Source organism: Peromyscus maniculatus, chromosome 2 (assembly GCF_049852395.1).
Source record: "Peromyscus maniculatus bairdii isolate BWxNUB_F1_BW_parent chromosome 2, HU_Pman_BW_mat_3.1, whole genome shotgun sequence".
NCBI lineage: Eukaryota > Metazoa > Chordata > Mammalia > Rodentia > Cricetidae > Peromyscus > Peromyscus maniculatus.
This window is the reverse complement of record NC_134853.1, coordinates 156151928-156179155: the sequence shown is the minus strand read 5'-3', so window position 1 is coordinate 156179155 and position 27228 is coordinate 156151928. Positions and strand designations below refer to the sequence as shown.

Sequence of the window (27228 nt, the reverse complement as noted above, 5' to 3'; positions counted from 1 at the left end):
GCATAACCCCCAAGCTGTGGCCCGAAATAAGCGCCATTTTTTCCCCAGATTTGCTTTTATCAGGGTACTTTATCACATCAATACTAAGGGAGGGAAGGGAGGGAGGGATAGCCCACTGTTGATCCTTTGGGTCCGGGCATAGGACTTAGGTCACAGATGGCAGTAAGTGAGAGCCCTTGGAGTCTCCCAGGTCCTGCTCCATCACTACATGGATGGGTTCAAGCCTCACTCAGAGCCACTGGTGAACATGGCATGGACCCAGCTTTCTGTCCTGACCCTCCCCCACCCGATGGCCCTCCCTCCTGCCTCCAGCCCAGGCAGCTTGCCACTCACCCTCCATCTGTTGGTTCTGCATCTTCCACTCCAGGTTGATGGGCGCTGCTCCCTCGTGGATAAGGCACTTGAAACTGGCATCTTGGCCCTGCTGCACTGTGATGCTGGGTGGCTCAATGGAGATGACAGGACTCCTGAGGCCTGGATGGAGTCCAAGGGTCCGAGTCGAGGCTCAGTAGGCTGGGCTGGCTACTACACTCAGGTAGGTCAGGCCTGGGCTCCAGGCCCCCTCCCCCCCTCCAGGCATCTCCCATACTCACGGTAGGAAGACCCCGCACTGGGTGGGACTGTGATGATGAAGGAAGCTTTATGCTCGGGGTGGGAGCTACCAACCACTTGGCACACATATTCGCCAGAGTCGGCAGGGGAGATGTGGTGGAGCCTCAGCAGGGAGCCATGGGTCTGCCAGAAGAGGAAGAGAAGGAGGCCATCAAGGGTTCTGAGATGAAGTGAGTTCCCAAGCGAGGCTTAGGAGCCAGGCCTGCAGCTGTGGGCTAAGGGCGCTTCCCACACAGCATCTCTGAAGTCCGGCCTGTTCTCTTTACTGCTAGCTGAAATGTCATGCTGGGAGGGAAGCCCTGACGGACACCTGGTTCCCACGATCCCATGAATGCTGGGTACAGAGGAAACTGCAGGAGGAGACCGTGCCTGCCCGGGGCTTCTTCCCACCCTGACTGGGTACCTGGTGTCCTTCAGGCAGGCTGCCTCCTTGTTTGTACCATGTGACACGGGCATGGGCCTGCCCTGGGACCACACAGTTCAGATCCAAAGTCTGCCCTTCAGCCACGTGGGAGGAGGAGGACTCTATGTAGACAGGCTGGACCAGTTCTGGGGCTGCAGGCACAGAGGTGGGGAACAGTCAAGGCTCCTGGGGTGAGGGCAAGGATCTAACTGTGGTGATCTTCTTGGAGGTGACATGGCTGAGCCATATCAGCCAAGGAGGTCTCCCTTCCCTGAGTCTGAGGTGTTGTGCCGAGAACCAGGACTGGGTTCCCACTGACTGAGGGTGATCGAAGGACTATGGACCCAGACACAGATCATGGGAGCTTTGACCTGGGTGGGCTTGATCCTCAGCCATAGGAAAGCCAATGCCCCAAGAACAATGCCATGCCTAGCCAACTACACCGACAATTATCTGTAATTCCAAAACTCAGTATGGGCCACAAAGTGAGACCTTGTCTTAAAAACAAACAAACAAACAAAAACCCAACAACCATAAAACCTACCAAAATAAAAGCCCTATGTGAGAAAACAAGGCCAGGAAAGCACTGCCCCCAACTTTACCCACAGCTCCATGCCACTCACCAGGGATGGGGCTGGGGTTAGAGGCCTCGATGGTGATCGGGATGGAAGCCTCCAGGGTACCTGAGCTGCCTGTCACTTGACATGAGTACTCGCCAGAGTCCTCTGGGGACACATAGTTCAGCCTCAGCGTGTGGTCATGGACCTGCATAGAGGAGGGAGGATGGGGAGGGGCTGAGGAGCCTCCGCATGCCCTACTCTGGGCTACACAAAACTCTGCTTCTTATGCAATAGACAGTAGAGTTTAGGAAGCAGGGTCTGGAGGAGGTGGTGCCCTCTCTTATGCCAAGGTGCTGGGTACTGGTGGTGACCCTGTTGTGCCCAGTCTGTTTGGTAAACCCTTGCCCCTAGTGGCTGGACAATGTTCCCCAAACTATCGCTGACTGCTAGGGCCACCCTCAGGAAATGATCGTTGGGGCTGAGGAAGAGGGGCACATGCTGCTCTTTCCAGGCTCTGTACCTGGTGCCCGATGGGCAGGCTGCCTCCATGTTTGTGCCATGTGACCTGGGCATGGGCCTGCCCAGCAACCACACATCTTAGATCCAGGGTCTGCCCCTCAGTCACTCGGGAGGAAGAGGTCTCGATGCGGATGGGCGGGACTTCACCTGGGACCAGGGCACAGCCAGCGGTCAGTGGCCAAGGCTGTTCAGCCTCTTCCCGGGTGCCCTATTGTGCAGACTGGATTCGAGGGAGAGTGTGGCTTCTCTCCCTTTCTAGGCCACTCAGACTTGGAAGGTAGGAATCCCTGAGGATGGGGGCTCCTCTTTCTCTTAGCCCCACCCCCAGGCAACCTTGTGCTCCCAGAGGCCCTTGCCAGGCCCCTCCACAACATTTCCCAGTCTCCAGCATGTGGTAGCTAAGAACTCAGCCCTTGGGGTCAGACTGCAGGAGCTCAGCTGCTAGCATGGCCACTTCTTGTGTGATCTTTGGGAAGCTGCCTCTGTGTCTCCATTTCCCCAACTGTAAAATGGAGAACCATCATCCTGCCTCAGAGCTAACAGGATGAAATGTGGTTAGCATGTCTATCATGAGGATTGGCATCTGGGCATCTTAGAACACAGGCATCACATCTGACCACAGTTTCCATCATGCCTGGGTCCCTGCCCCCGACCACTGTCAGTTCCTGTGTTTTCCTTTAATTGAATCTCTTTTCAAACATTTAAGTCCTTAGCTCCACTCTAGTAATAACTACCATGAACCTCAACAGGTCTGAGGTGCCCTGGTTGTTAATATACCACAGCTAGTAGATCCACTCATGAGGACAGATTGGCTTTAGGGACCTCACTGGATTGCCTATACAATGAGACAGTAGAGGGTAAGAACCCCACCATCCTTTTCCACTGAGGACCTCAATGTGGAGAGGCAAAGTTCTTTGTGTGACAGCTCCAGGTGTCTCCAGGCGGGGACACTGGGACCCAAGTCCACTGATACCACACTGGAAAGCTTGTGTTCTCAAGCCCATGAGAGAGAAAGGACCCATACCATATAGCCTGGCCCTCTGTTCTAGAACAGTGAGGGAGGGTAAGAGACAGGAGGCAGAAGTCTAAGATCAGATGCCTGCTGTCTCCAGGTCTCAGAGAGCCTGTCTTTGCCCCTTCCCCCCTCCCCCCACTGTTCTCCCTCCCTGGTCTCTTTTTCCAGAACCATACAGGGATCCTCACCAGGGACATGGACATTAGAGGTAGATGCTGTAATGGAGACCAGGACTGAAGCTTCCAGAGTGCCAGAGCTGCTCAGAAAGCTGCACACATACTCGCCCTCGTCAGCTGGGGTCACGTGGTTCAGCCGCAGCCTTGAGCCATGGGCCTGGTCAGGGGAGGGGCGAAGACAGAGGAACAGAGGGAAGGTATCAACCAAGAGGCCTGGAAGGTGGGGAGCCAGGGTCCAGTCTCCAATCCAGGTGCGTGAGGCACCCCCACAGGGGTCTCATGCCTCCTTTCTGGGCAGAGCAAACCGGACGCCCGGCCAGCATCTCTCTCATTTCTCTTCCTGATTTTGTACCTGATGATGAGCAGGGAGGCTGCCCCCTCTCTTGTGCCACGTGACCTGGGCATGGGCCTGTCCAAAGACCACGCAGTTCAAATCCAGGGTCTGTCCTTCAGCCACGTGTGAAGAGGAGGACTCGATTCTGATGGGTGCAGCATTGGTTGGGGCTGAGGACAGAGGAGAGCAGGTAGGTCTGAGTCAGACTCTCAAGTGGGGTTTAGGAACCACTGAACAGAAAACCCGTAGCCCACGGTAGTTTCAACTATCCCTTGGCAAGCACCAACAGGGTGCCAGGCACTGCTCTAAGGGCCCATATCCTTGACTCACTTAACCCTCACAATTCTGTATCCCGGGATGATAGAAATATCCTTTTATGAGAACTTTAATTTTTATTTACAGGTGTGAGCCACCGCGGTCCGTATAAGATGAAATGTATGTGTGTGCGCGCCAGACGTCAACCTTAGGATAACAAGCATGCAACATCACATCCAGCTTTTTCTTTGTTCGTTTGTTTTTCTGAGACAGGGTTTCTCTGTGTAATAGTTCTGACTGTCCTGGGACTAGCTTTGTAGACCAGTCTGACCTCGAACTCACAGAGATCCACCTGCCTCTGCCTCCCAAGTGCTAGGATTAAAGACCTGCACCACCACCACCTGGCCACATATAGTTTTTTTTATGCGGGCGCTAACTCAGGTCCTCATGCGAGCCTGGCACGCACTTTACCGACGGTGCTATCTCCCCAGCCTACAAATCAAATTTCTTTGTTTTCATCTGTAATACTTGGGCTGAGCCTAGGGTCTTTTGCATGCTAGGCAAGCGCCCTGGCATGGAGCCACGCCCCTAGCCCTCTTTTCACTTTGGTTTTGAGATTGGGTCTCACTAAGTTGCATAGGCTGGCTTTGAACTTTTGATTTTCCTGTGCTACCTTCCCAACTAGCTGAGATTATAGGCCTTTGCCACCGGACCTGGCTTATTAACTATAATCGCCCCACAAGGCTAGTGGGGTGCCACTGAGACAGTAAAGTGTTATTAGGCAGGAATGATCTGTGTTGTGTCCCCATTTCACAGTCAAGGAGACTGAGGCTTCGAGCGAAGGGTTGCTTATTCAGTCCTGAAGTGACGCAGCAGGATTCGAACACAGGCACTTTTTGGAAACCCTGGCTCTCACCTATACCCTGGTCTGTGGGCTTCGGCCCAAGGCTCTTCCTAGGGAACTGTGTTTCCCTGTTCTTCTCCTGGATCAGGAGTCAGACTCACCAGAGGGGCTGTTGGTGCGGGGGGAGACCAAGATCATGATGGAGGTCTCCCGGGCATCGATGTTGTTGTTGGCTCGGCACACGTACTCGCCGGAGTCTTCCAATGACATATGGTGTAGCTGTAGATGAGAGCCGTGGACCTGGGACAGGCGGGGAGAAGACAGACAGAGCTGGAGTCAGCAGCCACAGGGCCCCCACTGACGCCAGCTTCCCTTGCTGGGCCTGCCGAGGCTATCTTATTTACTTTGGTGTATATGTGTTTTGTGTGAGTGTGTGTGTATGTATGTGTGAGTATGGTGTGTATATGAATAGGTATGGGCTGGTTCACATGCCTGTACATGCATGTAGAGGCCAGAGGAGGGCACTGGATATTCTCCACTATGACTGTCTGCTGTGGTCCTTTGAGACAGGGTCTCTCTGTGAACTTGGGAGTGTTTTGCCAGCTAGACTGGCAGCCAGCAAGCCCCAGAGGCACCCTGTCTCTGCCAGCCTCCGTGTTGGCATTACAGGTAGGTGCAGGACCACACCTGGCTTGTTACGTGAGTGCTGGGACTTGAACTCAGGTCCTCACACAGACCAGAATGGCCCGAGAACATACTATACAGCTGAGGATAATTTCTAATCCTTGTGCCTTCACCTCCTGAGAACACAGCACAACTTCCGGGTTTATGGGGGGCTAGGGAGGGAGTCCTCATGTAAGGCAAGCACTCTGCCAGCTGAGCTACATTCCCAGCACTGCTGAGGCTGCCTTTCGTCTACCTCATGTCCAGACGGCTGGAGTGCACTGGGCATGAGAAGGAGCCCTGCCATCCTGAGAGATCAAAGGGCCACCCCACTGCCTCAGTTCCCCTCGGCACCTGGTATCTGGAAGGCAGGTTGCCCCCACGCTTGAACCACGTGACACTGGCCTGGGGCTGCCCAACCACCACACAGTTCAGATCCAAGGTCTGTCCTTCCATCACTGTGGGAGATGAGGTCTCAATCCTCATTGGTGGGGAGACACTGGGCACTGGGGACGGAGCAGGGGAGGGGAGAGAATGCAATCAGGTAAGAGTGACGATGCTGAGGACCCCTGACTTCCCAACACTCACTTGCCCCGCCCCTCGTCCACCGCATTCTCACCATGGGATGAACTGCCCTCGATGGTGACGACGAGTGAGGTCTCCTGGGAGCCAGCGCCATTACTGACGTGACACACATACTCTCCGGAGTCCGCTGGGGTCACTTGAGGGATCCGGAGGTGGGAGCCCACAATCTAGGATGGAGGCCACACCTCAGTATCACGGGCCCTACAGACACTGGATCCCGGAAGTCCCCTCCCCGACCTTGGTATCCTGGTACCCTCGGTGCCTTCTTGAGGCTCCTGGTGCGACACCCTCTGGGTCTTGGGAAGGACCCTCTAGTCTTGGTGCTGTTCCTGTACTTCACCCCTCCAAAGGCCTACTGCGCCCCCACAGTGCGCCCCACCTGTCACACCCTGCCATCCTTTAGCATGTCACCTTCCCTTTAGACCACTAGCTGCATGAGGGCTCAGCAGTGCCGGGCACACACAGTGGCTTCAGAGGAGCTCGAACCCGGACCACCAGGATCAACCTATCCCCCCTAGTGCCAGTCCAAGCCTGGCCAGCAGAGATGCTCAGTGCTTGTTGAGTGACTGAGTGAGCGCGGGACTAGGGGTTAGGATCTACTCTGGACTTCCTGCCAGACTGCTGTCCTATCTATTAGCTCTGTACCTGATGCCGGCTGGGTAAGCTGCCTCCACGCTTATACCAGGTGATGGTGTGGGGTGTGTGGCTGGTCACCAGGCAGTTCAGGTCCAGAGTATGCCCACTGGCCAGCGAGGTTGATGAGGACTCAATGCGAATAGGGTGCACCACACTCTGGGCTGGGATGAGACAGGATGCAGGTTGAGGGTGCAGCTGGGCCCCTCACAGCCCCTGCTATTCACTGCAATCTCTAAGACACTCACTGTGGGAGGGTCTGAGGTGCTGATGGACGGTGACAGGGACAAAAGCTTCATGGGTGCCGGAGTCACTGACCACTCGGCAGACATACTCCCCGGAGTCAGCTGGAATCACCTGGAGCAGTCTCAACCTTGAGCCATGTATCTGAGAGGAGTGGGACAGAGCGCCAGGTTCAGAGACCAGCATGGCACCCACTCACCAGACTCTAGTTCCCTTGCTTGGCTCCCCCCACCAGCCTAGTTAGCTAGGGACTGTACAGGTTATGCCCGGTTAAGTGGCCTTGAGCCTGCCACCTGAGACACACAGGGCTTGCAGAGACTCAGCCAGCACTTGCTGACACGAAGTCCATTTGACAGGTGACCTTAAGACTCAGAGAAGTCCAACAACTTGCCCAAGGTCACCCAGCAGGTAAGTGGCGGGGGGCCTCTGAACTGGGATACGCTTGAACCCCCAGGCTGTGCTCTCTACTCCCTAGCCGTGAGGGCTCTGTGGTCCCTTCCTTTGCTTCCCCACCTCCTACCTGATGCCGGGCAGGGAGGCTGCCTCCTCGCTTGTACCAGGAGATCTGGGGGTGAGCGTGCCCTACAACAAGGCAGTTCAGATCCAGGCTCTGCCCTTCGGCCACATGGGAGGAAGATGACTCGATCCGGACTGGATGGGTGACCCTGAATGCTAGCAACAGAGGGCAGAGTGTCGGTCTCCAGAGGATGAGAGAGAGGTGTGGGCGGGGGCAGGGGGCCCACTGGACTCGTGGAGGCACGGTGGGCAGTGTTACCTCTGGGTCCTGCTATGGCTGCAGCGGAGAGTCTCCTCCTGTGGTGTCCAGCCCTATCCACTTCCCGTCCCCTCCCAACATGGCTACTTACCAGAGTCTGCAGGCTCAATGGTGACCAGGACAGAGCTCTCCTGAGGCGCGTGCCCTCCCTCCACCCGGCACACATATTCTCCTGAGTCGACAGGAGACACCTGGTGCAGCCGCAGCAGGGAGCCATGGGTCTGGCCGAGAGAAGGTGGCATCAGAGGGGAGTTCCCCCAGGACCCCAACACAACCCCCACGATCTCCTGCCCTCTGTGAGCCCCGGGGTTTGGCCATCAGCTCTGGGCCGATCGGGTCTTGTGCATCTTCCCACGCTGCACCAATGCTAAGCACACACGCTCCAATCCCGCTCAAGATCCCCTGCAGTGGCTATCTGATGACTGGAAACATTCCCCCCACCTCAGGGGCACACAAAATAGTGCATGATGCGGTCAGTGGGGGCCAAAAGGTCAAAACCCCAGCACGCAAGGTGATTAGCCGCAAGGATGGTTCAGTACTTCTGAGATCAGTGTTCGCTGAGATCCCTGCGAATACACAACTGAACTTGGCCCTGAGACAGCTCTGAAAACAGGGACTACTATCTCCTCGTAGACCCTGAACCTACAGCACGGAGAGGTTGAGCAACTTGTCTAAGATCATAAGCCAGGGTGATAGATGGCAATTCACACTTAGGGTGGCCCGGCCTAGGCTTTAGGTCTAGACACACCTGAGTAACAGGGCCCAATGCCGCCGGTTCTCCCCACCCAGAATCCTCTTGGCTCCTTTGCCCCTGTCCTCTACCTGGTGCCGGGCAGGCAGGCTGCCTCCTCGCTTGTACCATGTGACCCGGGCCTGTCCGTGTCCCCGCACCACACAGTTTAGATCCAGGGTCTGCCCCTCAGCCACATGAGAGGACGAGGACTCAATGTGAATGGGTGGCGCACTACTCGGGGCTAGAGGAGAAGTCATAGTCAAATAAAGTCTCTAAAGCCACCCCAGTCTCCCCTCCCTCCACAGCCCAGCCCAGCCAAGTGAGCTACTCACGGTAGGCAAAATTGGCCCCGTGGTGACCTGTGACCTTGATTGTGATGGTGGCCTCCTGCCCATTGCCTGCCCGGCAAACATATTCTCCAGCATCCCCGGGAGAGGCGTGGAAGATGTACAGGTGGGAGCCGCGGACCTGGACACCATGAGAGCGGTGTAAGGGGGCTTTCCAGAGCCCAGCAGGGGTCCTATACCTGCCTACCAGACTGTGACCCCTATCTAACCTACCACCCACGTGCCCTTCCACATTCTAGGAGTGAGTACCTGGTGTCGGGCAGGCAGGCTGCCCCCATGCTTGTACCATGTGACCTGTGCGTGGGCTTGTCCTGGCACCACGCAGTTGAGATCCAGTGTCTGACCCTCAGCCACTGTGGAGGATGAAGACTCAATTCTGATGGGCAGGACGAGTTCACGGGCTGCAGAGACAGGGGAAAGGGTGCAGATACTTCCCAAGAGACAGGGCTGGAAATCCCTCCTGGAGCTGGCTCAGCCTTGTAATCTGAGGTCAGGCCCCCATTTCAGAATTTTTTTTTTTGAGACAGGGTTTCTCTGTGTAGTTTTGGTGCCTGTCCTGGATCTCGCTCCATAGACCAGGTTGGCCTCGAACTCACAGAGATTCGCCTGGCTCTGCCTCCCGAGTGCTGGGATTAAAGGCGTGCCCCGCCACCACCTGGCCCATTTCAGAAATTTGACAGCCCTGGCTTGAAGCCCTTAGCTCAGTGACTCTGTTGGAGGACCCAGGAGGACCACCTCACAGGAAGTGAAAAGAGACAGAGTGAAAGACAGGCAGGGGCCAGATGTGCTTGACACACGCCTTTAATCCCAGCACTCGGGAGGCAGAGGCACTTGGATCTCTGTGAGTTCGAGGCCAGCCTGGTCTACAGAGTGAGTTCCAGGAAAGGCAGGGCTGTTACACAGAGAAACCCTGTTTTGAAAAACAAACACACAAAAGACAGGCCGGCAGTAAGGCTCAGGTGGAAAAGGCGAGGCAGGGGTATAAACCAAGGAAGTGACATGGCCAGGGACCGCAGGACGGAAAATCTGGGTCATTCAGACAAAGCAGTCTGCCTCAAGCCAGAGCCTGAGTGGCCTACTATCCCCAGCTAGCAGTAGGAGTCACACATGGGGACATAACTCCCTAGAAGGTCACTAGGAGCCACTCACCAGGGATGGACTCAGCAGGTTCAATGGTGACCAGAACAGAGGTCTCTGTGTGCTCGGAGCCAAGGACCACATGGCACACATACTCGCCCGAATCAGCAGGGGACACCTGGTGTAGTCTTAGCAGGGGACCATGGGTCTGTGGGGATGGGGTGGGCTGAGGGTTAGGCAGGGCCCCCAGGGCCCCCATCCATCCCCTCGGGCAGGCTGGCCCTGGGGCGGCTTTACCTGGTGCCGGGCGGGAAGGCTGCCTCCACGCTTGCGCCAGGTCACCTGGGCCTGGGCAGGCACCACACACTTCAGATCCAAGGTCTGCCCCTCGGCCACATGGGAAGACGAGGACTCAATGTGGATGGGCATGGGGCTGCTGGTGCCTGGGCACAGAGAGAGTGGTTAGAGGCCCAGCATTGAACCTGATGGGCACCCCGAGCAGAGATGTGAGTACCCTTTCTTTCTCCACCTCCAGCTCCAGGGCTGTAGGCGTATCTGCCCTTGTGACCTTCAAGTGACCAGTGTAGGGACTCCAAGAACTTTCTCAGGCCAGGCAAGAGGATACATAGTAATAATGCTGCTCCCTTCTCAGAACACCTACCATAGTTTCCCGACATGCTTCACGGGGCCCATGTCACCCAAGCATACCGGACAGCTTCACAGTCCCCATCAGGCTAAGCACACCCTGACCTGACAGGTATTAAAACCACACCCACACCCAGCAGGTAACCTACAGACGGCACACTCTACTCAGGGCAGGAAAATGAAGTTGCCAGAGGTCGGGAGACCCAGCTCAAAGTTGAAAGAGGGGCGGAGTCCAGATTTGAACCCAGGTCAGCCTAACTCCCGGTTCAGTGTGGAAGCCCACACCACTGCTGTTTGCAGGTGGAGTCTTATGGGGCTTGAGGCAAGCTGGATCAGTATCCACTCAACCCCAAGACTTCGGGCTTCCAGAGCAGGCAGCAGAGGGTAACACGATGCCTCTGCACACTGATGGCCCTGGAGAGGTCACGGCATCCTTCCCTGCAGCTGGGAGAGCCTATGGCTCTGCCCCTCTCAAGCCCGCTCACAGCTCACCTGGGGTGTAGCTGGGGCCTGAATGGACGCTGTGGAGGACAGAGACAACAATGGAAGCCTCCTTGGGGCCCGAATCACTCTCTACTCGACACACGTATTCTCCAGAGTCCGCTGGTGAGACCTGGGGGAGTCGCAGCCTGGAGCCGTGGACCTGGGCAAGGTGGGGCAGAGCGAAGTGAGGAGGGGGCTGGAGCTGTGATTACCACTCCCTCTGGGCCTCCATAGTTTAGTTATCCAACTCACAGGCTCCACTTAGAGCCATTGACACTAGGCTGGGAGCCGGGAGGGAGGCAACTGTCCTGGTCCTACAGCACAGGAGAGCTTTGGCAGCTGATGCACTCCCCCACCCCACACACACACACACACAAGGCTATCTACAGTCAGTGCCTTGGTTGGTCCCCCAGCCCCAGGCTGGAAAAGTCTCCTACCTGGGCGTGGGGAGGCAGGCTGCCCCCTCGCTTGTACCATGTGATCTGGGTATAGGTCAGCCCCATCACCGCACAGTTGAGGTCAAGCGTCTGTCCTTCCATCACAGATGGCGACGAAGACTCGATCCTGACTGGCACCGACCTGGGACCTGTGGCTGTGGCCACAGTGGGATAAGGCACACCTCCAAGGAGCCTTGGCTCACCTTACCCATACTGCCAGCCCCGGAGGCCCCATACCTGAGAGGACGACCACCTGAATGCGGGCCTGAGCGGTGCCTGTGGGACTGGTGGCCACACAGAGGTAGAAGCCAGCATCGTTAAGCGTGATGGCTGGGATGAGCAGCGTGGGGATGTCTGTGTTCTCCGATCGGGCCTGCCACGGGGAGAGAGAGTGCTCAGGTGCTTGGGTGGGGGCCTGCCAGGGCAGACTTGGAAGGAGTAAGTGTTACACCAAGATCAAGGCCCAGTGGAGCTTCCAGAACCATGGAATTGGGGCCGGGCGGTGGTGGCTCACGCCTTTAATCCCAGCACTCAGGAGGCAGAGGCAGGAGGATCTCTGTGAGTTCGAGGCCAGCCTGGTCTATAGAGTGAGTTCCAGGAAAGGCACCAAAGCTACACAGAGAAACCCTGTCTTGAAAAAAACCAGGGAAAAAAAAACAAAACAAAACATGGAATTGGACATGTGGAATTGGAGACCATGGAGTCAGGCAGTAGGGGGTGAGTGGGATACAAGGGTGACTAGAATACAGGACCTAAGAAGTAGGTACAGGGAGCCTGAGGAGAGAGAGGACATAGAGGGACAGCTGGCTGGCTCACCTGGGGGGGCAGGCTGCCTCCCTCCTTCCTCCAGGTGATGCTGGCACTGGGCACTCCTGCTGCCCTGCAGTACAGCCTGACTGTGCGGCCCTCGTACACCTGGGTCCTCTCGGGGCTCACCTGGACCCTGGGTCCACTGCCCCCTGCAGACAGAACCCCTGTGAGGGTGCCTCTCTAAGCCTCCCCCAGCCCCACCTCCACCTCAGGCCCTGCCCTCTCACCATGCACCTGAAGCATGGCCCTGGCTACATGCTGCCCGGCGCTGCTGAGGGCGCGGCACAGGTACTGGCCCTGATCTGAGTGCTCGATGGCTGGCAGGCGCAGAATGCCACCGTGGATCTGAGCCTTCTGAGGGAGACGGCCACCAGGACCCCCTGGTGTGGAGACACAGGTCAGCACAGCCTGGTCCTGCTCCTGCCCTGTCCTCCTTCCCAGGAGAGCCGGGGTCTGAGCGTCACCCCCACCACGACCTCACCTGTCCATTCCAGGGTGGGTGTGGGGTTCCCTGTGGTGCTACAACGGAATTCGGCCAGTTGTCCAGGCTGCACGGTGAGCTGCGGCGGGTGAATGGAGGCCATAGGGAGAGTTGAGGTGCCTGAGATTAACGAGGGAGGAGGGAGGGTGAGATACGATCAGGGTGGGGACGACTGTTCTCTAGCTCACAGCTATGGCCCCTCGCCAGCCTCTGCTTCTGCTCCAGCCCTGCACAGCCATTTGTCCACCCAGTAGCCAGAGGGGGCTTTGAAAACTTCCTGGGCCTTGTTGCTTCCTTTCCTAAGACCTGCCCATAGAGCTCTCCTTCCCCTTTTTCAGAAGGGGACTCACGATGCTGCCCAGGCTCCGCGGCTTTTCAGTACTTCTGCCTCAACCTCCAACCGCTGGGATTACAGGCCTACCTCTTGCCCTCACTTGGTGCCTTCCCGTCCCTCCAACCATGCTCACCCTGGCATTCATCACCATGCACAAGTGCACTGTCTCTGCCTTCTCACTAGGGTCCCTTCAACTGCACCTCCCCTGACACTTCAGGAGGCCTGAGACAGTTTGTCCTTCTGTCCCCTGCTTCTCCAGAGCCTAGTGCACAGAGAGGGGACCCCTGGGGCCAGACTCAGGTCATAACAAGGCATACCCTGCACATGCAGTGTGGCGGTGCCGTGGTCCATGGCGAACATGTTGGAGCCAGTACACACGTAGTTGCCTGCATCACTTGGCTGCACGTTGCGAATGGTCAGGATGCCGTTGAAGTCCATAGCACGCGAGGGCAGCTTCTCGTTGTGCGGGCGGGTCCACACCAGGGTGTAGGCTGGAGACTGCGGGGCAACATCAGGGTAAGGGGCACGTGTGGGGTCCGGGAGCCCCGGAGACGGACTTCCCCCACCGCCCCCTGTCTGCTCACTTTGCTCTTGGCTGTGCAGATGAAGGTGACGTCAGCTCCAGGCCGCACACTCTGGCTCCGCTGCTCCTCCACGGTCACGTGGATGGGCTTGCTGGGAGCCTCTGGGAGTGGGAAGTCTCCAGTGAGCTCCACACCCCTGTTCTGTGCTCTCTTCCTGTCACTTCCTCCCACGCTTGTTTTCCCACCTCTTCTACGAGACAGGTCTTACTGTTTTCCTGGCTGGCCTGGAACTCACTCTGTAGACCAGGCTGGCCTCAGACTCAGAGATCTGCCTGTCTTTGTCCCTCAAGTAAGCTTGCTCTCTTTTAAGATGGGGTCTCATGTCCTGGCTTCAAACTCCTTATGTAGCTAAGAATGACATTAAACTCTTGATCTTCCTGCCTCAGACTCTAAAGTGCTGGGGTTACAGGTTTGTGCTAGGTTTTTTGTTTTTTTTTTTTGAGACAGGGTTTCTCTGTGTAACTTTGGAGCTTGTCCTGGAACTCGCTTTGTAGACCAGGCTGGCCTCAAACTCATGGAGACCCACCTGCCTCTGCCTCCCGAGTGCTGGGATTAAAGGTGTGCGCCACCACTGCTCGGCTCACACCTAGTTTTTATGTAACATATATAGTGTGTATATATACATGTGAGTATAGGTGCCTGCAGAGCTCAGGAGAGGGCATCAGATCCTCCTGAAGCTGGAGTTACAGGTGATTATAAGTTGCCTAGACCGGAAGAGCAACGTGGCTCTTCACCACTTAACCACTGAGCCGTATCTCCAGTCCCAACACCTGGTTTCTGAGTGGTTCAAATACAAGGCTTTGTGCGTGGCTGGCAAGCCCCCTACCAGTTAAGCCACATCTCCAGCCCACCTCCTCTGGACATCCCTTCCTTCTTAGTATAGCTGGGATGCCATTCCACTTCCTGGTGCCTCCCTGGACCCCATCACCCACATCTCTCCCTGCTGGCACTGAGTAGCCAGCACTCAGTCCAGTGGGGGTGCACGGGCCCCACTTCATCATCCCAGGCCACGAATGAGCTCTTAACCCTTCACACTTCACTGCAACTGGCTTCCCCATCCGCTCCTAGTTCGAGAAGCCGGACAGCTGTCCCCAGACAGCTCCTTCTCACCTCCTCCCATCGCCCTCAACCTCCCCACTCATCCTTCCACCTTAAAGCCCATGGCTTCAACTTACACGTGATCAGGAAGCAGAAACTCCCAGTCAGGTGGATTTCTATCTTTCCTGTCCTCCTTTGTCCCTGAATGATGGGACCATGCTTCTGCGTGCCCCCATCCCACCCTGCATTTCAGAGCACTGGATCCTTCCTTCCTCTTGCACCCCACCAATCCCTGCCTCCTGTCACTGCTTCACAGACCAATGTGTTCTAGAAACTTCCACATCTGAAAATGTCCCCTTTTGTTCCTCATACTTCCAGATACTGACACATTGCTTACTTGACCTCTCTTCAGACTTGGACTTTCTTTCCTTTTTTCTTTTTTTGTTCTTTCGAGACAGGGTTTCACTGTGTAGCCCTGGCTGTCCTTAAACTCACTCTGTAGACCAGGCTGGCCTTGAACTCAGAGATCTGCCTGCCTCTGCCTCCTGAGTGCTGGGATTAAAGGCCTGTGCCACCACCACCTGGTGACTTTTTCTTTTTTTCTGGACAGGCTCTTGCTACACAGTCCAGGTTGGCCTCCGAGATCCACCCGCCTCAGCCTCCTTCCTCAAGGTAGATACCATCACACCCTGCTCAGACCCAAGACTCTTGTGAGAGTTTCCACCTGTTCCTTGAGTCTACACCGATTGAGTTTTCACCTCTGTCAATCTGTCCTGCCAGAGTCCAACCTTCACAGTATTTCTCTGCCTGTATCATAATTCCTACAGTGGTGCTGGGTGAGCAGCTCTTCTAGAAACCTTTGCCCCAGATCACATCCTGGACACCTCTCCCCTACTTCCTCCAATCTCATGGGTTTCTCTTCTGGCTTTTTCTCTCCTTCCTCTCCAGCTTGACAGGTTGGCCTTAGAGCTTGGTGGGTGCTATCCTGGGTCCTGTCCTGAACAGGACTTAGCCAATGACCAAGACAAGCTGGCACACACGGACCGGGTAGGGCACGGTAACTCTGGGGTTCCCCATTTCCTCGGCCACATTAAACAACTCAGCAAAAGCTGCTTATGGTGGCCATTCACTCGACCATGTCCTCCCTCAGTCAATTCTTCTCTGCTCCCCTCCCTGGTTAGAATCCTACACTGCCTCTGCTTTGGGGACCCCAAATCAAGACACTTTCCAGGCCAAGCCTTCCTCATGAAAGTAAATGGCACCCAGGCCCCAGGTAGTATCTTTTCCCTTCACCTTTATGAATCATAGTGAGTCCTGCAGATTCTGCCTCTGAAACAGATGTGAATGCACCACTTCCCCCATCATCACAGCTACTGTCCTTGTCAGGCGGCCACTGTCCTCTCTAGGCAGATGTTAGCAGGGACGGGGAAGCAGGGGCTCACCAGTGACCAGGAGCTCAGCCTTGCTGTTGCTGGTATGATGTAGGTTTCGGCAGGTGCAGATGTAGACGCCGGCATCAGAGGGCTGCACGCTAGGGAAGTAGAGCTCTGAGCCTGGTGTGGGGAGATGCTTGTCAGGGTCCAGCTCCACATGCCCCCGCAGGGCAGGAACAGGGCTGACTCGTGGGACAGAAGAGGCTGTGGGTCTGTGGCTACCTTGATGCCGCTGCTGAGCACCTCTGGGCAGGGGCCGCCCATCTTCACGGGACCAGTAGAAGTAGTGAGGTGGACTGCCTTCGACCTGGCACCTCAGGGAGTGTGAGCCTCCTTGGTTAACCACGCTCCGAGAGGGATGGATGTGCACCACCAAGGAATCTTTTGCTAATGGTGTGGGGGAAGGAGGCCATTCAGCCAAAAAGTCCCAGCATAAAGCAGTGTCCCCGACACTGGTCTCCCAAAGCCCCAGGTCCCCAACCTCAGAAATTCTATTCCTCACACTCCCTCTCCCATCACCCTGGGTCATGGTCCTACTTACTCAGTGGCTGGCACCGGCCTCCTCGCAGATTGGGGTTACCCGCATAGCCTGGGGCACACCTGTTAAGAGGAATGGGGACCAGCTCTGGAATCCCCAAGGGATCTAGTGTCTAACCTAACTTGAGCCCAGTTCAGCCAGCTGCCCGTGGTATGTGGAGGAAGCTCGGGGTTCTGGAAAGACTCTGAGGACCAGAGAGGTTCCAACACAGGGCCTCAGTGAGCTGAGACAAAAGTTGCTAGTGGGCGGGTAATGGAAGAGGTAAGCCTGCCATTCATTCTACAGGGAAGCGTTCATTCAACAGACATTCTCTAGGGAACTGCTGAACACCAGACCCCATGCCCGGTGGGAAGGCGCAACAGGAAACACGGCAAGGTCCCGGTCCGTGGACAGGAACTTGATGGAAAAGGAGACTGAGGGAAGGTCACAGAGGCCACGTGGACCCGGGGAGGAGGGTTAATCCAGCCCTGCGGCCGAGAGACTACGAAGCCTGGCTCTACGCTGCTATGGGTCCCCTGGAGCAGGCTGCACACAGCTTCCAGAGGACTGATCGAACTGGGAAATGCCTATCTTGTAGGTGGTCCCTCCCCCAATTCATTTCCTATTCTGCTTGTCAGGGTCCAGCAGCCTCTATTCAGACACAGGATCTGCTCTGTTTGCCAGTTTATCCTCAGCACTTCAGCACATGGAATACACACAGTGGGTGCTCAGTAAGAATGCGCTGAGCCCTGCATGGCCACCCACACCTGTAATTTGGGAGGCTGAGGTTTCAGGTCAGCCTGGGTTACACAGAGGTGGAGGCCATCTTAGGCTTATACTGAGACCCTGTCTTAACCTGCCCACCCCCTCCAACTTGTATTTAGTGTTAGATAAATACAAGAGGCTGAATCTTGAAGGCCAAGAAAAGTTAGCCAGGAAGGGGAAAGTTTGGGGGGTAAAAATGTTCTGCACATAAAGATCTAAGTACTAAGAATTCAACAAGTTTCCAGGTATGGTGGGTGGTACATATCTGCAATCTCAACACTGGGAGCGACACAGCCCGGGCTACATAGTGAGGCCTGTGCCTTAACAATTAAACAAAGCAAAAACCCAAACAATTCAAGAAGTTTATACCATCTGGTGTGAGGTGTAGAGCGGGAGAGGCAGGTCTGAAGCACGGTTAAATCATAAGTCCTACCTTGTCATCCCAAGGCCAGCATGAGTGAGGGAAGTGTTTGGGGCAGGGAGGGACATGAGAGGCTTCTCTGAGCCACACCCTTCAGGACTCTCACCTGGGAGTCTCTCATTTATCCCTTCTCTTCCCACTTCCGTCTGAGAACTTACTGCTCACAGTACTGGCCCGTGTAGCCAGGTTCACAGGCGGTGCAGCGGTAGCCTCCATCTCCAAGGCTCTCACAGGTGCGGGAGAACCTGGGGCAGGCAGGCAGATGTCAGGCCACAGGAGCCCAGCCCCCATCTCGCGCCTCCACCCTCCAGCAGGAGCCCATCCCCGGGTCTGGGCAGGCACGCACATGTTCTCTGGGTGAGTCAAGGGGCAGGCACATGGCTGGCAGTCCTCCGGCGTCCCGGCTGTGGCATCGCCGTAGTAACCAGGTGCACACAGCTCACAGAACTCACCGGCAGTGTTGTGCTGACATTGCTGTGGGGCACAAGGGCAGCGTCAGACACCAGCTAGGAAGCTAAAACCCCCAAACACTCGTCTTAAAGAAAAGTCACGGAGGGGGCTGGAGAGATGGTTCAGCGGTTAAGAACACTGACTGTTTGCTCTTCCAGAGGACCCATATGGCAGCTCGCACCTGTCTGTCACTCCAGTTTCAGGGGACCTGACACCCAAGGCAAAACACCAATGTACATTAAAAAAAAAAGTTATGGAAGGACACACAGTTTAATTATAGTGATGCCCATCAGCTCAGCAGTGCTGAAAAAAAGTATCCATGGGGGACTCGGATAAACCAAAAAGTCTATACCCAATGGGCTTGGGGATGATGCACCAGTAACATCGGCTTTGGGGGGAGGAGGAGATCAGGAGTTCAAGGTCATCCTTGGCTACATAGTGAGTCAGCTCTGTCTCAGAAAAAAAAATTAGTGTGTGTGTGTGTGTGTGTGTGTGTGTGTGTGTGTGTGTGTGTGTGAGAGAGAGAGAGAGAGAGAGAGACAGAGACAGAGAGACAGAGAGAGACGGAGAGAGAGAGAGAGAGAGAGAGAGAGAGAGAGAGAGAGAGAGAGAGAGCTGTGACTTTAAAGGAAAACAAAGGAATACTTTTGGACACAGCCTTGGAGATACATGTTTCACTGTAAAAAAAAACACATATGGAGACCAGCAGCGGTGGCGCACGCCTTTAATCCCAGCACTTGGGAGGCAGAGCCAGGCAGATCTCTGTGAGTTTGAGGCCAGCCTGGCCTACAGAGCAGGATCAGGACAGGCACCAAAACCACACAGAGAAACCCTGTCTCAAAAAAACAAAACAAAAACATATGCAGGGGGACTGGACAGATGGCTCAGTGGTTAAGAACACTGGCTTCTCTTCTAGAGGACTCAGGTTCAATTCCTAGAACCCACAAGTTGTCTCACAACCATCTGTAACTCTAGTGCAAAGGTATCTGATGTCCTTTTTTGGACCCCATGGGTACCAGACATGCACATGGTACACAGACATAGGCAAAACACCCATAAACATAAAAACCCAAACACATACAATCTCATCCAAAGACAGCCACATTTGTAGTGTTAACATTGTGTGTTCCTTGCTTCACACTGAGTCTGGGACTCTGTCAACTGTCTGTGCCCTGGCCATGTACTTGTGAGGACATGTACATCGGCCACTGCGGGGCAAGCAATAAGGAACCATAGCTTTCTTTACAAAGAATGGCACTCCACAGTTGTAGCTTCCCACTGTGTTCACCGGCTCCGTTCATCCAGGTGCTGGCTTCTATGAACCGAGACCCCTCCCATCCCACTGCCCACCCCTAACCTAGCCCTGCTTGCGTCTCACCGAGCAGGCTCCAGTCTCTGGGTGACACACGTCGGAGTGGCCGTTACATTCACACAGTTCACAGTGGCCAAGGTACAGTCCGCTCCCAGTGCGTGTGTAGCCTGGGGCGCAGTCCTAGGGGACAGAGGAAAGTTGGTCTCCATTACCCACAGGGTTCCACCCAGAGCCAGATCTGGCCTTCAGTGCCCCCTGCACCTTCCAGCGTCCAGGCCTCATTGGCTCTAGGACAGGGCGTCCCAGGCCAGCCACCATCCACAAGCTCTCTTAAAGAGCCTTCAGCCTGTTGCTCAGCTTTACTTTCATGGTTCCAGGAGGAGATGGAGCTTGGTACGCCCAGGCAGTGTTAGTCTAGTGAAACCAGCATATCCAGAATGAGGAACCTGTCTCGTTTCAAGACTGTAGTGTCTGAAAATCCTGGTGTGGGAAAGACCTCTATGGAAAAACATCATAGCTAAATGGAGAGGTGAGCTGGGGAGACCGATGGGAGAAGGGGCCCTTGAAGATATTTTTACATTTATTTATGTGTGTGTGTGTGTGTGTGTGTGTGTGTGTGTGTGTGTGTGTGTGTATTTTTACATTTATTTATGTGTGTGTGTGTGTGTGTGTGTGTGTGTGTGTGTGTGTGTGTGTGCCACAGCACATATACGGAGGTCAGAGGACAAGCTGCAGGAGTCAGTTCTCCTCCCACCTGTGGATCCTGGGGAATGAACTGAGGTCACTGTTGTAAGTGCCTTAACCACCTAAGCCATCCTGCCAATCTTTATTACTGGGGTCGCATGCACCGGTTAGTAATCCTGCTATAGGCCTAGTGGTACACATCTATAATCCCAGCACTTTGGGAGTAGTGGCAGGAGGATGCTGATGTTCAAGGCTAGGAACTGATGTTCAACATATATATATATAATCTCAAAGCCAGCCTGAGTTGCGTAAGCTCCTTCCTTGAAAATTCAAATCAAACCAAACCAAACCAAAACCAAAATCAAGCAAGCGTAGCAAGAGAAGTAGCACATAGCATCACAGATGTTGGTGCAAAGTGGAGATGAAGGATCACAGGTGTAAAGGGCAGTCCTCTCCCCTGGCCCTTCTGTGAAAGCTGCCAAGGGCCTCCTCTCCACATTCCATGGCCAGTCTGTGGACCCCTTGGGCCCCCCTTCTAGGCTGGCCACAGTGACCCCGCTGCAGGCCTGGTCCCCGTGTGTGCCTCCTTCCAAGCTGGTCATCCCTTAAGTCTACAGTGTCACCCACTCCATGCTGTGCTCCTGAGGCGTGTCCTTGTTCAGCTCTGAGAGTCTTCTGTGTTTGGACAGGTCTCCCCATCTGAGAGTGTGCCATTCCTTAGGTAGTGCTGTCTGGTGGTTAGGACATCAGATCCAGGTTCAGCTTAGTTCTCTGCATGTTGGCTGTACGCCCTTGGGTAAGGCACCCATCTATCCCTTGGACAGTTGGCTTTTGTCAGTTAAAGGAATGGCTTGGCTATTGAGGGAGCAGCAGTCACCTCGCTCAGAGAGCAGTCACAGCCTACAGCAATGGTTACTAACAATTACCTTGCACTTACCACACCATTTGGAGCAAATGCAGCTAGGCCAGCCACGCACTTACCTGACAGGACAACCCAATATAGCCTGGGGGGCAGAGGCATTCTTCCACCTCGAGGGCTCGGGGTCCCCCAGAGGGCCCTGCATGGGCCACTTCTAGGCTCACAGCGCTGATGCTGGCTGCCCGTGGCACTGAGGAGAAGGTGGCCCGAATCAGAAGTTCATCAAGATCCGCCAGGGCCATAAGCAAGTGCTCACGGGTAGCAGGCAGTCCGTCTGCTCGCTGCCAGAACTCCTGTGGTAGTGAGGAGAGCAAGCGTCAGTGGGAGCTCTGGGCTTGGTCTGCGGCACTTATAGCCCTGCATACACTTTGCCAGGGGGAGGGTGGGAGAGCAAAGCCCAGTGCCTCCTACCTCTCGGAAGATGATCTCATAACTCCTTCTCTCTGGGCCATGTGGTGCTGGCTGGGAGGCCACCAGCATGATGTTATTACCCTGCAGAAGTATCAGAAAGGTTAGGAAGGGCATTTAGGGCTATTGGAGGCAGGGGTATCCACAAACCCCAGGCTCTCCGATTACTTGCCTCCCATCTATCCATACCCCAAAGCTCATGTGCCTGCCCGCTACTCCCACGCCCAGCAACCAGCCTAAGATCTGAGGGGAAGCCAGCCAAGTAGGGGCAAAGGGCCCACATGTGGCTAGCTGGGTGTTGGGAACATGGCTTCTATCTTCTGTCTGACCACTGTGGATTCTAATGAGCTCACCGTGATCTGGATGTCGGGGTCTGAGAGCGGGCTGCCATGTGGCCCCGAGACGTAGGAGAGGGTGTAGCGTAGCTTCCCGCCATAGGCCGACACCTGAGGAGAGACAAGATCACAACGGGTGAGAGGCGGAACCTCTTGGCTCCTGTCTGTTTGCACCCTAAACCTCAGGAGGCCAGAACTTGCAACAGAGAGCTGGGCAACGGGCCCTCTCTATCAGTTCCTCCCTAGCCTCACTCACGGGAGGACTTCTGTCCCATTCTCCACTGCCTGGAAGTCACAGTCAACAAGCTCCTAGTCCCTTTTCATGTGGAGGCATTTCCCAGAAGATAACAGGAGCAACAACAGAGACTCCTGTGAGGAGGCTGCCAAGATCAGAAGCTTCAGCCCAGGGCATGGAGCTGCCAGGGCTCTGCGGCTTCGTCTTCTGGCCACTGGCTTTGAGCCTGCCTAGAATTCACTTCCTTTCCTCTGTAAACTACATCTTTGGTCCTTCTCTCTCTGTGTCTTTTATTTATTTTATTTATTTTTTTTTTTTAAAGATTTATTTATTTATTAAGTATACAGTGTTCTGCCTGCATGTCTGCAGGCCAGAAGGGGGCGCCAGATCTCATTACAGATGGTTGTGAACCACCATGTGGCTGCTGGGAATTGAACTCAGGATCTCTGCAAGAGCAGTCAGTGCTCTTAACCTCTGAGCCATCTCTCCAGCCCCTGTGTGTCTTTTAAAGTATTTACTTTATTTTATGTGCGTGTAAGTGCCTGAATGTATGCACGCGAATACAACGATCCCTGAGTATATGGGAGCCTGTGGAGGTCAGAAGAGGCACTGGATCCCTGGCACTGGAGATCACCTGGCACTGGAGTTACAGAGGGTTGTAAACCACCATGTGGGTACTGGGAATTGAACCTGGGTCCTCTGGAAGAGCAGTCAGTGCTCTTAACAGTTGAGCCATCTCTCCAGCCCCCTCCTTTTTTTTCTTTAAAAAACGATCTCCCTGTACACTCAGGTCCCTCCCACCTGCAAAGTGGAGCAAGCCAGGCCTGCCCAACCAACACAATTCTGGATCAGGAAGATAGATGGGGTAGGGTCATTTGTATTGTGACTAAATGCCATGTGGCCATGTGCACCTTTCCCCGGCTTGGGAATGACCGGTGCATGGGGCACTCCTCTTTCTTTTGGGACAGAGAAATTCCCATCTCCCTTGCGACCAGAAGCTACAGAATAACACCAACTGAGAAAAAGCCCTAATGAGCACCTGGATTCAGCATTCACTCTTAGACTCTGTGGTTGCATGAGCCATTCTGCTTATTGTTTTTGTTTTTTATTGTGGGCAAGCCAACTGGACTAGTGTCTTTGTAGGCCTGACTAGAAGGATTAGGTTTGTTGCAAAGGGCCTTCATCCTGGCAGCTGAGGTCCCAGCTCTGCCCATTGGACTTTCCTCCCTCTCCTCCATCACCAAAGCAGACAGTTGGCTGAAAACTACCCAGCACGGGGGTCCGGGGGGGGGGGGTCCCCTCTGCTTCAAGTGTGTTCATTCAGTGGGTGACCATTTATCAAACCTCAGCTGATGACATGCCAGGCCCTGGGTGACACAGGCCCCAGGGCTATATTCTTTATCAACTCAGGGTGTGGTAAGGAACTCAGCGTGACCAGATTACAAGGGAAACAACCGGTTTCCTGTTTGTTCTGGAGGCCAGGGAGTTCAGAGTCTCATCTGGGACCAGCTTTCTAGGAAGTGGAAGGCGTGTGCCACACAGGGATGTAAGACAAGGGCGGCAGTGTGAAAGCCTGGGCTCAGACTCCGGCTCTGCTGTCTTACAGCTGTGGACAAGCCACAAGGTCTAAGTCCTCATCTTAGACCTCATCTGAGGGACACGCTTCATCTGAGGGACACGCTTCATCTGAGGGACACGCTCATCTCAGTGCACAGAACACGCTTGAAGGCCAACAGCTCGCCACTACTTCTGGTCCCAACCCAAACCCTGGTAGACTCTCCTCTCCTCACATCCCCTGGACCTGCCTGGCCTAGCCTGGCCTCTGAATGCATGTGTTTTACATGTGTTATTCACACTATGCCCCCTCCCCTCCCTGCTGGAGACCAGACCTGGGCCTTAAGAGCTCTACCCCTGAGCCAAAGCCCCCACCCCTTGGTACATCCACTCTGAAGAGGCTCTCTCTGTCACATGGGGACAAGGAGGCAAGGTGGAAGCAGGGTCAACACGGATGCTCATGCCAGGGTAGTAGTAACAGCACTCAGGGCTGGAGATGGCTCAGTTGGTAAATTGTTTATTGTGCAAGGATGGGGCCCTTACAACACCGTGAGACAGAGAAAAGCTGATCCCAAACACTCCGTGGCCGGCCAGCCTGCTGGGTGAGCTCCAGGCCAATGAGAGACCTTGTCTCAAAAAACAAGGTGGATGGTACTTTTTGAAAAATGACACCTGAAGCTGTCTTCTGGCCTCCAAAGGCTCATGTGCACATGTAAGCGTGTGTACACACACACACACACACACACACACACACACACACACACACACACACACACTGAAAGAAAGAGAGACAGAGACAGAGAGAGATAGCGACATCCAGAATGCAGGAGAGGTAAATGAGAATAGTGGAGAGTTCTGGGAGGCCAGCTTGCTTCTGCAGTGGCAATACAGCATACAACAAGTGCCTAATTGTGTGCACACTGGGCACAGGGAGAGAGGGCTACTCTGCCTCCCATCCTCTGGTAGCTAAGGACCCCCTGACCACCTAGGACTCTTCTACTTCGTGGTTACCTTGTTCCCTAGGAAGGCTCGAGGCAGCTGCCAGTAATAGAGGCTTCCGGGCAGCAGAGAGAAGCCCTCGTAGGAGAGTGAGAACTACAGCAGAAGAGCAGAAGGTAAGAACGGGCACAGGAGCCCCAGCGGGGACCCAGGACCCCCAACCCCACAGCACAGGCCCACCATGCTTCCTGGACACCCGGCTTACGCCTCTGGGGCCAGGTCCTCTACCTGTTCTTCCTAAGCATGTTCTTGATCTGTTGTGCCTCACATGTGCTGTGTCCTTCTTGTGGACCCCAAGATCAATGGGGCACACTGTAAACACTTAAAAATTGAGTGGCTCTTTTTTTTTTTTTACATATATTAAAAAATGTAGACAGAGCTGAATGTGGTGGTACATACCTTTAGTCCTAGCATTCGGAGGCAGAAGTAGGTTAGGTAAGTCTCTTTGAGTTTGAGGACAGCCTGGTCTAGACAGTGAGTTTCAGGATAGCCACAGCTATACAGTGAGATCCTCCCCCCCCCCCCCTTGAGATAGGGTTTCTCTGTGTAGCTCTGGCTATTCTGGAATTTACTCTGTAGACCAGGCTGGCCTGGAACTCACAGAGATCCGCCTGCCTCTGCCTCCCAAATGCTGGGATTAAAGGTGTGTGTCACCACTGCCTGGCATGTGAAAGTCTATCTAAAAAAAATAAAGAAAAAAAGAAAAAAGAAAGAAAGAAAGGGAAATGCAGCCAGAAAACAAAACAAAACAAAACAAAAACCAAATACAATGTAGCTCAGTTGGTAGTTGTTTACCTAACTTGCATGAAGCCCTGGGTTCCATCTTAAATATAGGATAAATGGCGTAGCAGCACCTATTCATTATCCCAGGATTCAGGAGGTACAGGCAGGAAGATCAGGAGTTCAAGGTCATCCTTGGCTATAAAGTGGCCAGCCTGGGCTACAGGGGATTGTCTCAAAATAATAAAAATAAAAAGTAGTTGGACATATGGTAGTATATGCCTTTAATCTCAACATTTGGGAGACAGAGACAGGAGGATGGATACAAGTTCAAGACCAACATGGTCTATATAGGGGAGACCTTATCTCAAATAAAAAAAAAAGTAACAGGCAGACATGGTTATTATCCCAGCACTTGAGAGGCTAAGACAAGGATTCTGCGGTCAGGCCAGGGTCATTGTGAGACCCCATCTTAAACATAAGCATAACTATACTTGACTTGATATGTGGGGGAGTTACAGTGACATCAGAGTCGATGAGGGTCCAGGGCGTCTCAAGAAATATCACACTGGTTTGGAAAGGACCCGAGTCTAGGAAGCATGGTAGGCGTCCCTCAGTGAGGACCTCTACATACCTGAGAGTCCGCTGAGGAAGACAGAGAAGTGGAGGAGGAGGAGGAGGAGGAGGAGGAGGAGGAAGAGGAAGAGGAAGAGGAAGAGGAAGATGAGGGGGGACCCGCTCGTAGAGCGGCAGTTAGCTGGGGGTGGGGGTGCAGGCCACGAGGAGGGGCTTGGGGATGGGCAGCAAAACTGGCAAGGAGCTGCCAGATCTCAGCATCCACCCGCCTCTGAGCCTCATCCACCTGGGGGAAGGAAGGATAGACAACAAGAATAGATGGGCAAAAAGACACCCGTGGAGTTCTGCTCTGCCCCAGGTTGCACCAGCCCCATCCAGTCCCCGACGTGGGCCACCTATGCGCCTGTGCTGATGTCTGCCACCCTCTCCGTGTGTCCTTCGCCTTCTCACTCCTAAGGCAGAGCATCCCTGGATGAATGCTGAGCGTGGGATGGGTCTGCTGGGGAGGAACCCTGCCCAGGGTGCCCCGCGAGGGAAGGACAGAACGTTCTGTGCAGTCGAGGCTGACAGCCATGTGTGTGGGGAGGAGGGGACAGGTGCCCACACCAGCACTAGAGAAGCTGTCCTGAGGAGCGTGTAGAACTCTGGATTATGCTGGCCTGGACAGGCGGAGTGCGCAGAGGTGGCCCAGGCAAGTCTGGGTTTTGGTTCAAGGTCTGATCCCTACCCAGACACAGCCTGCCCATGCCCTAGGTTACCTGTGATGCCCGCTGTGCCCGGCCCCTGCCCTCTGGGTCCCCAAGGATCCTCCCAGTTGTCACTGCTGCCCGCCACTGTTCCTCTGAGAGGGATGTACGGTTCTAACGGGGTAGAAGTCACAGGCCAGCTCAGCCCCCTCAGGGCTCAGACTTGGAGCCATGGACAGCCCTTTCCCCATACATGGTACCAGCAAGGCAGGCCATAGTGACTGGTTAGGGAGGCATGCCCTATCTCAGGGCTGGCACACAGGGTTACTCCAGGCTCCTAGAAGGGCACATGCACAGAGGTTAATGGTGGTTGGGGAAATAGGTGGAGAAACAGGGGAACCAGGCACGGTCACACGGATTAACGTCAAGTTAGTTTTCCTGTCCGCAGACCTCCAACCATTGGCACCGGAAACACGCCACACAGCGGGTGGGGCACAGCACAGAACACGCACGCCCCTCCAGACTCTCCTAGCAACAGTCCTGGTTCAGGCAGGGCGTCCATGGGTACAGGGCGTCTCCCATGCAGGGCTGAGGGCAGCCACGGACACACCATGTGCAGCATCCCCAT

The 27228-nt window shown here is 54.8% G+C and overlaps 1 protein-coding gene across 4 annotated transcripts in view; it reads right to left on the bottom strand.

The window, feature by feature from the left end:
• Hspg2 (heparan sulfate proteoglycan 2) overlaps positions 1 to 27228 on the bottom strand; it is a 99677-nt gene that overhangs the window by 17088 nt on the left and 55361 nt on the right. For 3 of the 4 annotated variants that reach the window (XM_042272121.2, XM_015999279.3, XM_076565448.1), the window contains exons 34-69: positions 21849 to 21941; positions 21499 to 21579; positions 21150 to 21380; positions 19551 to 19664; positions 18069 to 18196; positions 17881 to 17967; positions 16561 to 16619; positions 16242 to 16406; positions 16029 to 16139; positions 13549 to 13649; positions 13282 to 13462; positions 12631 to 12750; positions 12377 to 12529; positions 12156 to 12298; positions 11577 to 11712; positions 11340 to 11494; positions 10912 to 11062; positions 10072 to 10217; positions 9847 to 9982; positions 8947 to 9098; positions 8683 to 8818; positions 8440 to 8591; positions 7709 to 7838; positions 7363 to 7514; positions 6848 to 6986; positions 6612 to 6763; positions 6001 to 6133; positions 5736 to 5887; positions 4880 to 5018; positions 3638 to 3789; positions 3298 to 3442; positions 2096 to 2241; positions 1639 to 1780; positions 1016 to 1167; positions 594 to 735; positions 334 to 474 (exon numbers count right to left, since the gene is read on the bottom strand). In XM_042272121.2, coding sequence (XP_042128055.1) covers positions 334 to 474; positions 594 to 735; positions 1016 to 1167; positions 1639 to 1780; positions 2096 to 2241; positions 3298 to 3442; positions 3638 to 3789; positions 4880 to 5018; positions 5736 to 5887; positions 6001 to 6133; positions 6612 to 6763; positions 6848 to 6986; positions 7363 to 7514; positions 7709 to 7838; positions 8440 to 8591; positions 8683 to 8818; positions 8947 to 9098; positions 9847 to 9982; positions 10072 to 10217; positions 10912 to 11062; positions 11340 to 11494; positions 11577 to 11712; positions 12156 to 12298; positions 12377 to 12529; positions 12631 to 12750; positions 13282 to 13462; positions 13549 to 13649; positions 16029 to 16139; positions 16242 to 16406; positions 16561 to 16619; positions 17881 to 17967; positions 18069 to 18196; positions 19551 to 19664; positions 21150 to 21380; positions 21499 to 21579; positions 21849 to 21941 — 4948 coding nt within the window. Of the gene's footprint in view, positions 1 to 333; positions 475 to 593; positions 736 to 1015; positions 1168 to 1638; positions 1781 to 2095; positions 2242 to 3297; positions 3443 to 3637; positions 3790 to 4879; positions 5019 to 5735; positions 5888 to 6000; positions 6134 to 6611; positions 6764 to 6847; positions 6987 to 7362; positions 7515 to 7708; positions 7839 to 8439; positions 8592 to 8682; positions 8819 to 8946; positions 9099 to 9846; positions 9983 to 10071; positions 10218 to 10911; positions 11063 to 11339; positions 11495 to 11576; positions 11713 to 12155; positions 12299 to 12376; positions 12530 to 12630; positions 12751 to 13281; positions 13463 to 13548; positions 13650 to 16028; positions 16140 to 16241; positions 16407 to 16560; positions 16620 to 17880; positions 17968 to 18068; positions 18197 to 19550; positions 19665 to 21149; positions 21381 to 21498; positions 21580 to 21848; positions 21942 to 24630; positions 24715 to 25972; positions 26201 to 26672; positions 26775 to 27228 lie in introns of all 4 variants that reach the window. The other variant, XM_042272120.2, reaches the window with a different exon arrangement.